Source organism: Diabrotica undecimpunctata, chromosome 4 (genome assembly GCF_040954645.1).
Source record: "Diabrotica undecimpunctata isolate CICGRU chromosome 4, icDiaUnde3, whole genome shotgun sequence".
NCBI classification, from domain to species: Eukaryota; Metazoa; Arthropoda; class Insecta; order Coleoptera; family Chrysomelidae; genus Diabrotica; species Diabrotica undecimpunctata.
Window position 1 is genome coordinate 83,138,560 of NC_092806.1, and position 16,379 is coordinate 83,154,938.

The following is a 16,379-nucleotide window of genomic DNA, read 5'->3' on the forward strand; positions in this document are numbered from 1 at the left end:
TCAAGGTCGACAAGAACCAAGTTCAAAATACCAACGAATATAGGCGGGGCGTTAACCACGTACTCGTTTTCATAAAGGTTCGTGGTGAGGCCGGTCAGTGCTGTATATATTCTAGTTCACTTTGTGTTGGGTTGAAGTGTAACGGTGCTCAACATTTTATTTAGGTAGGTACAGATCAAATTTTTAATTAAGATTAAGAAACTTTTTAATTTTATGTAATACTGATTTCTTTTTTAAAAACGTTTTAATTTAATAATATTTTGTATATTTATTTCAAAAGGTTAATCATAAAATTAACAGATTATGTTTATATATATATATATATATATATATATATATATATATATATATACATATATATACAGATTGAACGAATTTAAAACGGAACATACGAAATCAATGTATTTCGGCTCAACTCCGCTCTAGGTGGTTGGCCAACAAAAGGTTGTCAAATAATTATATTATAAAAATCCAATACTTCAGCGGGCTGCTGGATTCTGAATTCATTCAAGAACAAGTCAAAACTCCACCCAAATAGGTTGCCTAGAATCACTGTGAAAACTAGACTACACAAGCAGTTATTATGCTGTCAAACCACTTATCGCTTCCTTATAGTCCAAGAGATAGAGTCGAAATTTTGAACTGATCAGTAATATGACATTTCCCTATTGGAATATATTCATTGTAACTGGGTTAAGACTTTGCCTTACAGGCGGACCCCCCTCGTGGTACAGGGGTGGCTATACAGGGATGAAGTTGTAATTTTTTTCAGAAAAATTAACGATCGATAATATGGCTGAAAATTTGCCCAGAGTAAGATCTTGGTATAACCAGATGAAATCCCAAAGGGCGGACGCGAGAGTGGATACATAAGGGGTGGCGGACAGGGGTGAAATTGCAATTTTTATTAACGATAAGTAATATGTCCGCCATTTTCATGGCTCATTATTTAGCCCCTAAAAACTCTAAATCCAAAAGGGCGGACAGCTGGGTTGGTACAGAGAGCCATAAAACGGGGTCAAATGTACCACTTGCCTGCGCATTTTAGGTCTCGCTAACAATTTTCACACTGATTTTATTATGATATTTTTATACCGATTGATTTAAAAATTTGTATGCTCACTTCTGTTACTATTCTGAGAAGCGTCAAGTAGAGTTTTCCTCAAAATTTTCCAAAAAAATTTCCGTAAATGAAAATTTTCGTAATGTTTTGAGGTAAAATCTAATTTATAGAATCCTTTCGATTTTCTGTAAGTTATACCATGATTTTTTTCCAAAAATTTTCAAACGATTTTTACGATAAGAAAAAAAAATTAGAAAAACTTTTCTAAAACATTTGATAAAACTCTACGTCATCGTCTGAATCTTTTATAGAATATTTTGTAGTTTTAAAATGATATTATGATAATGTTTTTTTTTTCAAACTAAAGTCATATTTACTTTACAAATCACATTTTGTTCTTAAATATAAATATTTTACGAATTAATTTTTAATTGAATAAATGTTTGATATTTGATATTTTATTAAATTAAAGTAATTTTATAATGTTAACTAATAAATATTTTTGGTATAACAAATAGTAATTTTACTTATTTTTTATTACAATAAAAAGGTTTTTAAATTTATATTGCATAAATAATGGTTGTTCAGATATAAGAAAAATTTGATTTATTATTACATTAATAATCAAATACAAAATATATTATTTCTATTTATCAATGGGTAAAATTCAATTTGTAGAATTCCTTTAACTTTTTACAAATAATTATTAATAAAAATCAATTTAATAGTGGAATTATCAATTTTTTAAGTTTTGAAATTTACTTTGTACTTAGATATTTTCAATATTTTTTTTAACTTTCAAATTGATTGAATTTTTTTTCATTAGTTAATTATAATTTTACAAATTCTGTTTGGACATTAATTTTGCATCATTATTATTTTAAAATATTAAAATAATAATGATGCGCGTTCCATTTAGATCAGTAATTCTAGACGCATGCGCTAAATGTAATAAGTATCAAGATGCTTTTATCCAACTTGGTGAAACTGACTTCGATTGTAATGAAGTTTTTAAAACCTTAGAAACTTTCATATGTCACTTATATGGAACAGGACTGACGAGAACAATTCCAAAAAGAAAAGTTAACGATGTCAGATTTTCACTATTGAACCGGCAGTATAAGTTGCATGATATGAACGAGTCTTTAAAAAAAAAAAAACTAAAATTTCGATGCTTTAAGCTGACCACCATGTCAAGATGAATTACACCAACATCTACTGCGAGCCCATTATATTTCAAATATTTGGACAAATGCTCATAAAAAAGTACCAACAGAATTGATTGTTGAAGAACATGGTTGGGAGTTTGAAGATGAAACATATAAATTCAAATGGTTTAGTGGACCTCAGATGCCAGAATCAATTCGAGAAGTAGTGATTGAAAATGAAGCAGATAATGAATGTGATATTATTGAAAGTGAAAGTGACGAAGATGATGAATGTGATGACATCAGTGAGAGTGAGAAAAATGACGAAATTTTTAAAGTTTTTCTAAATTTTTTTTTCTTATCGGAAAAATTGTTTGAAAATTTTTGGAAAAATTCATGGTATAACTGACAGAAAATCGAAAGGATTCTACAAATTAGATTTTACCTCAAAAAATTACGAAAATTTTCATTTACGGAAATTTTTTTGGAAAATTTTGAGGAAAACTCTACTTGACGCTTTTCAGAATAGTAACAGAAGTGAGCATACACATTTTCAAGTCAATCGGTATAAAAATATCATAATAAAATCAGTTTAAAAATTGTTACCGAGACCTAAAATGCGCAGGCAAGTGGTACATTTGACCCCGTTTTATGGCTCTCTGTACCAACCCAGCTGTCCGCTCTTTTGGATTTAGAGTTTTTAGGGGCTAAATAATGAGCCATGAAAATGGCGGACATATTACTTATCGTTAATTTTTCCCCAAAAAATTGCAATTTCATCCCTGTCCGCCACCCCTTATGTATCCACTCTCGCGTCCGCCCTTTGGGATTTCGTCTAGTTATACCAAGATCTTACTCTGGGCAAATTTTCAGCCATATTATCGATCGTTAATTTTTCCGAAAAAAATTACAACTTTATCCCTGTATAGCCACCCCCTGTACCACGAGGGACGTCCGCCTGTAAGACAAAATCTTAACCCAGTTACAATGAATATATTCCAATAGAGAAATGTCATATTACTGATCAGTTCAAAATTTCGGCTCTATCTCTCCGACTATTAGGCAAGCTCCTCTTTCCTTTAAAGGAGACAGATAGTTGAACGATATTTTATACAATGTCTATCACCGGGTATGGATTTATTTTTGTCCAAGTTTTATATTGGTCCACTATTTCAAATGCAGTTCAAACAGACATATATTAAATTGTATGTTCCGTTTTAAATTCGTTCAATCTGTATATATATATATATATATATATATATATATATATATATATATATATATATATATATACTCTAATGTAAATATACGCAAAAATACATGCATTTTTAAAGGTTTGCTTATAATGATAGAATGAACAGATTATGTTAATAAATACATTTTCTAATGAACGAAAAAATATATCGTTTAAAAATTAGCGTATACGGGGCTCCAAAAAAAAATGTCGGATTTTTTTTTTCTACTATAAAGGTATTCTTTTATATTATTAAAGGTGTTAGTAAATATGTTTTCTAATATACGAAAAATATATATATATATATATATAGTTTTTAAAAAATTAGCGTTTACCAAACAAAATTCAATTTAGTCTCTCCTCCACTTTACCGTAAAATTTTCCAACATTTCAGCACCTGTTTAAAATAAACACCACAGGATATTTTCTTGAATATCACCCGTAATCTAATCCAGAACCAACAATAATAAATATGTATGCTGATTGTCCTTTTGTCATAATCTCGTTCTAAACATATAGTTTTTTTCGTTCACAATTTTCACGTATTCATCCGGGGTTTATTTGTTACTTAATCCTAAGCAAACTTGGTCATGTATTTTTTTGTGAAAAGTTCAGCGTGAGTTTTTAAGAAGGTTAGTTATAATCATTGCCTCAAATTGTTTAGCTAAGATATGCGTCATCGGTCTATGCTTCTTCTGCCTAGTATCTTGGGTATAATAAACTTATTGTAGAATAATCTACAGCAAAGCATATCTCTCACGTCTCATGACAGATACTGCAAATTTCATTTTAATCGTATTTAATATCTCCTTTTCTTGTTTTACTCTTTTTAAAACGTCGTTTTTGACAATCTTCTCCATCCAACTTATTTTTAAAATGTTTCTATAACCCCAATAATTTAAATGCTTCTATTCCGTTACTTATATCCTTCTTTTTTACCGTCAAAACCTCAGTTCCATATTACAGAAAATATATAACACCTCAGTATTCGTACTATGAGATGCAAACTCATATCATTGCTGCACAGTACTTTTCCCTCTTTTTGAATGCTGATCAGGCTATACATGATTTAATCTCCTGTTCTCGGTTACAATTGTTCCCAAGTATGTATATCTGCTCACCTTTTGAATGAGCTCATCTTTAACCCATAACGTCTGTGCCTTTGCAATGGTCATGCATTTCGTCTTTTTTTTTTATATTTTAAGTAAGTACGGCCTTTTTGCTACAATCTTATTTATCAATACCAGCAATTCTTTAACCGACTCTGCGACGTATCATCATTTGATAGCATTTGCAGGTTCTCTGTTGAAGGTAATTCAACTTGCTGTCTCCTAAGGACTTTCTGAACTTCCGGCCATACATATTTGCTTTAATACATTAAGGGCAAACAAGACCGTTCTTATATCTATTCATTGCGTTTCTGAAGCCAAAACTGAGTATTATCTTGCTCCAGTTTTTTTTTGAAAATCCTTTGATGTTTTTTTTTCTTTAGAGTGTGGTTTATTTACCTTAAGTCACTGTCGCTCGATTTGTGTGCACCGATAGTGGCTGCGGACTATGAGCCCGCAAACTTTTTTTTTGCATGTGCAAAGCGTCATATATATTATACATGACTTTTTTTTTATAAACAAGCATTGTAAATTATTATTATATTTTAATTTACTAAAAATATACAAAAGAAGAATGTAAATATACAAAAAGAAATAAAAAATATAATTTAGGTATTTCTTTAAACAATATTATCATAATAACATTTTACACATGTATTCAAAATCTGCCTCTAAGTATAAAATGGTGTCTCCAAATTTTACGACCACTTTAGCAGCCAGCATATAAGTTATCAAGTTTACTACACTCGTTCGTGATGTAAGGAGTAGGTGCCTATTTAATGTTTTCATCTTTTCTAACTAAGAAAAGGTACTACTTGTGTCTACTATATCCTCTTTGCTGCCTTCGTTGTTATTTTTCACCCTCTTTCTATTGCTCTATACCCCAAGTCAGGCCCTGGCCTTAGTATATATTTGATCTGATTAATTTATTAATTTCTGATAGTATTTCGTCAGAACCTGTAGCCTATTATCTTTTGCCGATTTTACTGCATGCATACCTTCTTCTTTTGTATTACAGTTTCTATGTTTGCTTCTTGCCTGTCATTTTTAAATAATTGTTGTATGCATCTTCTTCTTTAGCCTTAAATAATCCAACTTTGGACATAGGTATCCTCTAAATCAATCAAGGGTTTTCTATTTTGCGCCACTTGCTTCCAGTTGTGTCCTCCGATCTTTTTGATGTCATTAGCCCATATTATTAGTTGTTTTCCTTCGTTCCTCTTTTTCAATCATGGTCTCCATTGTTGTATTTTGTGGTTCCATCTTTTATTCTTCAGTCGGGCATTGTGTCCTGCGAAACTCCATTTTAATTTAGCAGCCTGTTCTCCTGCGTTTTTACGTTTGGTTTTGCTTCTAATTCATTTGTTTTTTTTTGTCCGGGCTCAGTCTCAGTCCGAGCATTGATCTTTCCATTACTCTTTGTGCCTTTACTATTTTAGTCATATTAGACTTGGTGAGTGTCCACGTCTGTTAACCATACGTAAGTATAGAGAGAATACACTGATCGTAAATTCTGGTTTTCAAATATTGTTCTATGTTAGTGCTTTTCAAGATCCAACTCAGTTTTCCAAATCCTGCCCACACCTGTATGCATAGTTTCCATATAATCTCGTGCTATTCTTTTTTTTTTTGTGTAGACATTACTCTGTCTGTTTGTTCAATGTGCCTCCAGTTGTCATTCCATCGTTTTTGTGGTCTTCCCATTGATCGATTTTTATTGTAGAACCGTCTCTTTTACCACTCTATTTGGTGTCATTTGGCTTATATGGTCGTTTTAGTCTGTTTTGTTTTTTGTTTTACCCAGTTATTAATGCATGTCAAATAGTGCCTTACCATCGATTTTTTCGAAGGGTTTTCATCTCTGCTGTTTCACCTCTCTCTACCAAGATAAGTTTCTGCCGTGTACGTCAAGCGTTCTGATGACTGTTTTCTGCCTTTTTTTTCCGATATTTTATTGGCCCATATTTTTTATTTTAGCAACCTGCGACTTTTTTTTATTTATTTGGTTTTCAACTTTTGCTTCAAACTTTCCGTACCCGTATTATGTAAAGATATTTAAACTCCATCACTTATCTGACCCTCCAGCACTAATTTACTAGTAAATTTGCTGTTATAACCATGCATTTCGTCTTTTTTTTTTATTTTCTGGCAGCATATGTTGTAAATCATCTTCGCTTTGAGAGATTAGCATCGTCTGCGGATTATTGTAAGTTTTTTCCCCATTTAATGCTTTTTTTTTCGTTGTAATAATTTCGTGTTTTTTTTTAATTTCACCTTTATCTAATAGGATAGTATGGTTTTGTTTTTCAGATTCGACCAGTTCTTTTCTATATAGATTGAAGTTATCATGTAAATAGTACTTATATTTTCAATTGTTTAAGTAGCATTCTTCTTTGACTTCTCATATTTTCTAAATACACTATATATAACCTTATACTTTTTAATGTCTACGCTCTTGTACAATCTTCACTTTTTGACAACTTAAGTGTAATTTTTTTCTATCATCGGTCTAATAATGAAAAGTCTTTCGAACCGCTACCTGTGTTCTGATCTCGCACCAGCTTCAATTGGGTCAGTTAGTTAAGGATAATTTCACCTTTTTCATCCAATAGTACACTGTGATTTATTTTTCGGATACCGACCAGTTCTTTCCTATGTAGATTCAGGTCATCATGTCTTTCCAATAGTACTTATACTTTCACTTGTTTGATTACCATTGTTCCTTGGCTTGTCTTATTTTCTAAATATACTATATATGCCTTTACATTTTTCAATGTCCACGCTCTTGTATAATCTTCATTTTCGATCATCTGGCTCAAATTTTTTTAAGTCGAATCGCTACCTGTTGTTATGATCTCGTAATCAGTTGGTGTCATCATCTGCTAGATATATATTTTTCTAGTGCAAACCATTGCATTTTATCTTTGACATTTCTACAAATTTCTTACTATATTTTCGAGGGGTATTACTACTTTTACTCGTTTTATGTTAGGTCCCCTTTCAACATTTTATGTCATCTTTGTGTGCCATTAGGGTTACCCGACCCGATGAAATTCTGATTTATGAATTCGAATCTTCTATAGAATTTTAGTCCTTATGATCCAACATTTGGGTCTTAGAGTATTTTTACTTAAACGTTTAAGTTATACACAACACTTATTCCAAATTCGTGTACTCCTAAATTTATCATACATTTGCTTTAGACCGCTATAGTAACTAGTTTTGATAACCGGCTGTTTTTAAATATTCCTTTTTATCCCTGCTTCTTATCGCGCAGTCTTATTTTGAAGATTTAGGATCGCAATTGTAGCTTTGGAAACAGCAAAACGAGAAATTTCTGCGGATGAGTGGACAAACCATCTTTACAGGTCTTTCAGTCATGGGGCGGGGTTGTCTTCCCACTGATAATTTGACCTATACTTTACCTTCCAATATGCTTTGCAGAAGTTCATATCTTTCACCTCTCAATTCATACCGCTAGTAGTGTATTTTTTTTTTTGATTATTCTTATCTAATTTCCCCTTTTTTCTTACTAGTTTACCTGTTTATTCCTGTTGATTATAGCTTTATGTTACAGTTTCTTCGTAATTGACCCACATTTCTACCTAATGGTAATTTGTTATCATTCAGTATATATTATTGTTGCATTCCTCTTAATTTCGCATTCTCTCATTTCTTCATTCACAGTGTTCTACCCTCATTTCCGTTGTGGATGTTTTTTAATCGTATAACGGCTCCTTGACGTGATTTTAATCCTAACGTGTTTGTTTCTCCATACTGAATTGTTTAGGCATTTCTGTCTCTAGATTTCCATAAGCGGTTTAATGCTGATGACGAGTGTTTTCAGGTGTGATAAAGTGTGTTTGGTGATTAAAATTAGTGGGTACCTCATTATTTTTATTATAAAAAAAATGTGTTGTTATTTCTAACTTCCGTTATGAACTTCGAATTAAACTTACTTCAATTCCACCACTTCAATGTGATTAAACACATTTTCTGCTTCTAAGCAAGTTTTTGGTGAAATGGCAACATAATGTGCGTGTTAAAGAATGATGGTAGTAAGAGATAACAAGAATTTGACGAAAAAAATAGAGAATAAAACTTTCTCTTTTTTAAAACCGTTTAGTTTTCCGTCCGAATAAAGTTTTATATATATATATATATATATATATATATATATATATATATATATATATATATATAACATCATTACAACTATTTTTCTTCATTCCGTTTCAGGTATTCTTAGTGATCGGACGTGCTTTGGTGAGTTTTGTAATATTTATAAACTCTAATTTTTAATAATTTTATAAGATTTAAAATATGGAAAATTTTTTAATTGTTAGAGATCAAGTTAAAAAAATTCATAAATTCGGAGTTCAGGGGAGAACTCTGGAATTTAAAATAAAAAATGTGCCTGAGGGATCAGACCCAGTTAAATGGACCAAAATGGCAATAGAACAAATTGTGATGAAGGGAACAGAGAACATTAAACCGCAGGATCAGGTTGGTTTCACGTTCTGTAGCAAAGATTTTTCAAGAGGGCAGGGATGGATGCGATTTAGACCGGCTGCCGATGTAACTGTGGACGATGTTTTTAACAAAATATCATCAATTTATCAATCCAATTCTACAGGTCTTAACACCGAGACATTTTGTCTAGGGATTACAATCGTTAAGATGCCTAAAGGTCAGGGAAGACCACGCAAGTTTAATACGTTTGATGAGGAGTGTACAAAAAGACAAAGTATAATGGTCATTAAAAATAAGGATAACCTCTGCCTTCCTCGAGCTTTGATTGTAGCTAAAGCGTACGTAGACAAAAATCCTAAACTTTCAAAAATTCGCCAAGATGTAGGTAAAATGCAAGAAATAGAAGCAATAAAATTGACAACGGATGCGGGTGTTATTATTCCTATTGACGGCGCTGGCATCCCAGAATTACAACAATTTCAATCGTATCTCAAAAATTACAAGATTGTTGTATGCGGTTATGGAAGTAAGGGCCGTGATGTGGTTTTTGAAGGATTTGGTGATGGACCAAAATTGAATCTTCTGTTTCATGAAGGTCGTTATAACTCAATCAGTTCTATGACTGGTGCTTTTTCATGCAGCTATTATTGCGAGGCGTGTCATACACCTTATAATAATAAAAACGAGCACAGGTGTGGTGGGACATGCTATGCTTGTTGTCGTTCACCGGCTTGTTCTAAAGATACTTTGAAAATTCCCTGTTGCAAATGTGGACGAAGCTTTTACGGTGAAGCGTGTTTCAATGCCCATATTTCATCTATCTGTGAGAAAATTAAAAGATGTAGGGATTGTTTCAAGATATACACGAAAAACCATGTGTGTGGAGAGATATTCTGCAAAACTTGCGGAAAAAATTGTCCTAATGATCATCTTTGTTATATGCAAGCAGATTTCGGTACTCCTCCATTAAACGATTTTCTTTTCATTTTTTACGATCTGGAGACAATCCAGGAAACGGTAATGCCTGATGGTTCGGTTCTTCAAGAACCTAATCTGTGTGTTTTTAAACAGTGCTGCGACAAATGTTTGGAATCCGATACCAGCATGTGTATAAAATGTGGTGTTCGTCTACAGGTTTTAAAAAAAAACCCAATTGAACGGTTAATGGAGTTTGTATTGAATCAACGTAAACTTTTTAAGAGTCGTTGTTATGGCCCATAACGGCTCTGGTTTCGATCACCAGTTTGTATTAAATTATATTCTAACAAAAACTGATATTACTCCTGATCTGATTATGCGTGGTACAAAGTTGGTGTCTATGAGTGTTGGGAATGTTAGGTTTCTCGACAGTCTTAATTATTTTTCTATGGCTTTATCAGCTTTACCTAAAGCTTTCGGTTTAACTCAATTGAAGAAAGGCTACTTTCCCCATCTGTTTAATAAGGTAGAAAACCAAAATTATGTCGGGGTTGTTCCTCCTCTACAGTACTACGATCCAGATAATTTGAAGGAGGATGCACGAGAGAGGTTGATAAGCTGGCATGCTGAAAGAGTTAATGAAGGATATGTCTTTGATTTTAGAAAGGAAATCGAAGAGTACTGTATATCTGATGTTGAAATATTAGCACAGTCTTGCTTAAGTTTTAGGAAACAGTTGCTTGACACGTCAAATGTTTGCCCTTTTTTGGAAGCTACAACTATAGCCTCGACTTGCAATAAGGTATGTAGACGTAATTTCCTACAGCCTAACACTATAGGTCTTATTCCTAAAGGTGGTTATCGTTTTAAAGACAATCAGTCAAAAATAGCTCTGCAGTGGCTACTGTGGGAAGAGAAGCAGCGTGGAATTAAAATACAACATGCTGCAAGGGGATCAGAGGCTTTGATAGGAAATCTCAAGGTAGATGGTCTTCACGATAAGACCATTTTTGAATTTCAGGGCTGTTATTATCATGGGTGTCCTAGCTGTTACCCCGAAAAGAGAACGTCTCCTCTTCACGACGACCCTTCGGATTGTATGGAGAATCGTTATGACAAATCTTAAAAACCAATATTTGCAGTCTCAAGGTTATGAAGTAGTGGAAATGTGGGAATGCACTTTTAGAAAAATAATAACGCCAGAAATAGCATCATACACCGAAAACCACTATCTTATGATGACTTTACCTCTAAATCCTAGAGATGCTCTCTACGGTGGCAGAACCGGTAATACTGTTGAATATTTTACTTGTAGTAAGAATGAAAAGATAAAATATGTTGACGTTTGCTCACTTTATCCGTTTATTTGTAAATATGGAAAGTTTCCTATCGGACACCCAAAGAAAATATATGTTGGAGAGAAATGCAATGCTGTCGACATTACTGAGTTGTCTGGATTGATAAAGTGTAAAGTATTACCACCTACAACTCTTTACCACCCTGTTTTACCAGCAAAGATGAATAGTAAATGTATGTTTGTTCTCTGTCGTAAATGCGGTGAGGATTTTGTACAAACCGAATGTGAGCATTCAGATGAAGAACGAGCTCTCACAGGAACATGGGTAATTGAAGAAGTTGTGAAGGCTTTAACGAAGGGTTATAAGTTATTGGATGTGTATGAGATATGGTCGTACGACAGTTTAGAGTTATCGAAATCTCAGAAAGGTCTTTTTTCCGATATGATGAACAAATTCATCAAACTCAAACAACAAGCTTCTGGTTGGCCTCGTGGATGTGAATCTGATGAGCAGAAAAATCATTATATTGAAGAGTTTTTTCAACGAGAAGATGTAAGATTGGACTTTTCTGAAATATCGGAGAATCCTGGTCTTAGATCTTTGGCAAAGTTAATGTTGAATTCTTTTTGGGGAAAGTTCGCTCAGCGTGAAAATCTTCCTAAAACCTCCATCATAAAACAGCCAAATGAATTTTTTTCTATGTTGGTGAACCCTTCGCTTTATGTCAACACCGTAATTCCTGTAAACGATGAGACACTTGTTGTAACTTGGGAATACGTTGAAGAAGCGGCTTCAATGTCTCCCACAGTAAATGTGGTTCTTGCCTCTTATGTGACAGCTTTGGCTCGTCTTAAATTATACTCCTATTTAGATTTGGTGGCGGATAGGGCTTTTTATTATGATACTGATTCAATTATATAAATGACAAAGCCAGGTTTAAAGGACCTTCCTACCGGCCAGTGTATTGGTGATCTTACGGATGAGTTAGGTGGTGGATCTATCTCTGAATTCGTTTCTGGAGGACCTAAAAATTATGCCTATAAATGTATTCTTCCTGATGGTCAGCAGAAAATTTGCTGTAAAGTTAAGGGGATATCACTTAACTATGCAGTATCTAAAACCATAAACTTTGATAAAATTAAAGAAATGGTTCTCGAAAAGGCTGATCCTGTTTCTATCGTTACTAAACGGATACAAAGGACTCAAGATCATTGTGTCATTACCAAAACTCTTAAAAAGATATATAGACCTAACTCTACCAAGAGAAAATTTTCCGAAAATTTCACATCGGTACCTTACGGTTACAAAAAACTTAAAATTTAATATTTGTTTTTTTTTAATTTAGAATATTTTTATATAGATTATAAGAGTTTTAGTAAATTATAGTATTAACGTATTAATTTTTTTTATTTTTCAGATTAAATTACTTTATTTTCCTTATCCTTATAGTATAAGCGCTTATCTGTTTTCTAATATTATTTTCAAAATAGCTCAAATCAAAGTTTTAAATTAGATACCAAAATTTAAAAGATGTCAAAATAATCTGTTATAGACCACTTAAATTATTTATTTTTGGAACCTAAATGTATACTAAAATAATCCAAACTATAATAAAAGATGTTCAACAGATCATAAAAAGATGCTTACTGACCCAATATTTTACATAATTAAAAAAAAAGATTGTCAGCACAAGTCATAAAAAAAGATGTCTGTATGGAACACTCAAATTATTTACATTTTGGATCCTAAAAGGTATACTAAAATAATCGCAAATTTAATAAAAGATGTTCGACAGACCATAAAAAGATGCTTACTGACCCATATTTTGTATAATTTAAAAAAAAAGATGGTCAGGACAAGCCATAAAAAGATGTCTGTATGGACCACTCAAATTATTTATATTTTGGATCCTAAAATGTATACTAAAACAAGCACAAATCTAATAAAAGATGTTCAACAGACCATAAAAAGATGCTTACTGGCCCATATTTTGTATAATTTAAAAAAAGATGGTCAAATAAGCCACAAAAAGAATCTGTTCTGAACCACTCAAATTTTTTACTTTTGGAACCTAAAATGTATACTAAATGATCCAAAAACTAATAAACGATGTTCAACAGGTCATAAAAAGATGCTTACTGAACCCTTATTTTTGTAATATTATTTCAATACTGTTTTTTTTTGCTCATTAAATTATGTATCGGATAACAGATAAGCATAACTTCACCTCCATACTAACTGTTTGTCCCATACTAATATTACCCCTTCCCGGTAGTCACTGAATCATGCCTTCTCGTGGCGACTACTGTTAAAAGCAAAATTTAGTTATTTTAGAAATAATTATTTTCTCTGAAAATTTAACATTTTTATGGAAAAGCTTACACAAAGTGAGAAACTAACTATAACAAATGAATTTTGCTTGAACCAAATTGATTAAAAGTCCGAGCCCTTGCACTTTTGCGTACATTTTTTTTGTTATAGGTATACTTCAATAGCTAGGAACCACTACTGAACGTAACAATTAAATTTAACAACCCGAGTACAGTTTATTATAAGACAGAAACACTTAATATTTAAACCTTATCTTTACAGACACTACATATAGCCAAAATAGATTGATTTTTTTTTCAGTATAGCCAAGCCGTAAACAAATATAGAGACGATTTATGTGTCTAATACCCCAGCACACAAAAGCTGGTAGAATGTAAGTTGTCTATAATATTTTTCATATTATATAATTATGTAAAATCACATAGATCAGTGGTTCTCAACCTTTTTGAGTAATGTACTCTTTTTTTTTAGTTTTGGTACTACCTAACTTAAATAAAACAGTATTTTAACAATGCCCCGAGTGTTAATTTTAGAGTCACCTACTAAACTTGTAACGTAAAATATTATAATTTTTTGTGTTATTTTATGTGGTGTTGATTTTAGCTGTTTTTGCGTACCAACGCAAAATAATGATATATACCACCAGTGGTTGAGAACCTCTGGACATAGATGATTTTTCTCTAAGGAATTATATCTTTTTCTAAACATGTAACTGTTGTATAATTTGTAAAATTGTAAAAGTGCAAAATCACATTTAATTGCTATTGTAATGATTTTAGGTTACTTGTCACTATTAAATGGATATCTATCAACCAAAAAAAGTTGAATAATGTATGGCTTGATAGACCGTATACAGACTATGCTGACAACCTATTACATAATATTATAATAAAATTGTATGTTAATTACTTTTTAAATAAAACACATTTTTATGTTTTTATTTTTATTTGAACCCTTTCCAGCTATACTCCTTAAATCTCTAAAAAGCAGGTTGATCCATTATTGTGTGAAACTGCAGTCAATTATCACTAATATTTTTATTCATAAATCAAATTTTTGGTAGCGAATTGACTTATTTGACCAGAACTTGTGTGATGTTAAAGTATTTTTGACTAAACAATCGAGATGTTATTTTTACTTATAATTTTCCCCCATTTTCTAGTTTTTTGAATCTATGACCGATGAACTGTATCATATTAATATTTTTAGTTGTAATTCATATTTTTTTTTTTGTTGTTGGAAGAGTCGAGGCATTTGGGACCGTTTATTGGTCTTTAGCAGCTTCTTCGTTATGTGGTTTCTTCCTTTCTCTCTTTTCTTTAATATCCTCGATCCATTTTCGTGGTCTTCCTATTGTTTATGTGGTATTTCCCCACTTACCACATGTCATTTAGATTTTGCGATAGCTTAAATCTGTTTTGTTCTTATACTTCGATTCTCAAATGATCTCTTAAGCTTACATTTTATCATGTCTCTCAATAGCTCTTTAAGTCTGACAATTAATTGTCATGGTCTCAGGTCATAACAGGGAGGATACATGTGCCAAAAACCTCGTTTTAAATTAACTGGATCTTTTATAATAAAGCTGAGTTTATCTACTATTATCCCTTTCGTTCTTTTTTGGTCATTTTGCAATTTGATTTTCTTTTTTTTTTATTATATTAATTTCCCTATCGTCAAGAGTCTACTTCTTCAGGTAACATTACGTTAATTTTCTCAATATGTTAGTCCTACTATCCCCGATGCTTAAGCATTTTAACGTTTCTTATATCTCATGTACACAAGTACTAGTAATTAGTACAATGTCATCTGCAAATCGCAAATACTGCGTTAAGTAACTTTTTTGTTCCCATTCCACTTTTTTTTTAAATATCCTTTAAATCACTTGTAAATAACTTGGAACATATCTCCTTGTCTGACTCCTCATTAACTTGTAATATTAATTTTTCACTTATTTTAAATTTTGCTTTACTTTAAATGTTTTTTAAAAAACCTTTGCCGTTATCTAATGCATGAACTACCCATTACCCATTGTTCTATAAAATCGCAAGCTTTATTAAAAATGCCGACTTAAGTGGAATTTTTGCATTTTTCCAAGTATGTGTGATGATCGTTTGTATTCTATCCTTGGTGGAGTTCGTCTTTGGTATAAATCTAATTTGTTATAACCTTTGTTAATAATTTCTATGGGTGTGGTCAAAGACTAATTGGCCGGTTCATGTTTATTCGATCTTTCTTTTTGTGTGTTGTGCCACGATTATAATTTGTTAGGCATCTATTAAGGATTTTTATTGATTCTAGAGTTATCCACCTTTTTACCATCTCTGTTCTTATTCCGTCTTGCACGGGCGATTTTTATTGGTAACACGATTAAGTAATAGAGTAAGAATCGTTCATTGAAAGGTTGATGCGATGGTCGTCGCGCGCGCGCACATGTGTGTGGTGTATTTAAAATGGCAATTGTTTAGAATAACAAAGACAAATGAAAGTTCTGAAAACCCTGTGCACAAAAATTGTTTCTGGTATTATTCCAATTGCAAGATTGAATGAATGTTATTAAATTCCGAATACCTTTTTTTTAAATTTAAGTTTTTTTACCAATAAGTTAAAGTATGAGAGAGAGAGAAAGTAAGAAGTTTTATTGAAAGGTTGAAACGACATTTATCTGTGCTGCATTTAAAAGGACAATGCTTTAGAATAGCAAAAGTGTATTAGGCAAATGAAGTTTCTGAGTACCCCGTTGTGAATAAATTCCTAAAATTATTGTTAACATTAAAACTGGTTGTTTGATTGGGAGTGTATGAC

The 16,379-nt window shown here is 32.1% G+C and overlaps 2 protein-coding genes across 5 annotated transcripts in view; both read left to right on the plus strand.

The window, feature by feature from the left end:
• The window catches only part of Ars2 (arsenic resistance protein 2), a 505,227-nt gene that overhangs the window by 205,066 nt on the left and 283,782 nt on the right, over nucleotides 1-16,379 (plus strand). The window lies entirely within an intron of this gene.
• LOC140439734 (uncharacterized) lies at nucleotides 110-14,510 on the plus strand. Of its 3 annotated transcripts, XR_011950711.1 has the most exons (3): nucleotides 110-164; nucleotides 8,794-13,947; nucleotides 14,354-14,510. XR_011950711.1 is itself a non-coding variant. In XM_072529861.1 (2 exons), the coding sequence occupies exon 2, from the start codon at nucleotides 8,878-8,880 to the stop codon at nucleotides 10,246-10,248; it is 1,371 nt and encodes a 456-aa protein (XP_072385962.1). In that variant the 5' UTR covers nucleotides 110-164; nucleotides 8,794-8,877; the 3' UTR covers nucleotides 10,249-14,510. The 3 variants fall into 2 exon arrangements, 2 of the variants coding, with proteins under 2 accessions (XP_072385962.1, XP_072385963.1); XM_072529861.1 differs by having other exon boundaries at nucleotides 8,794-14,510.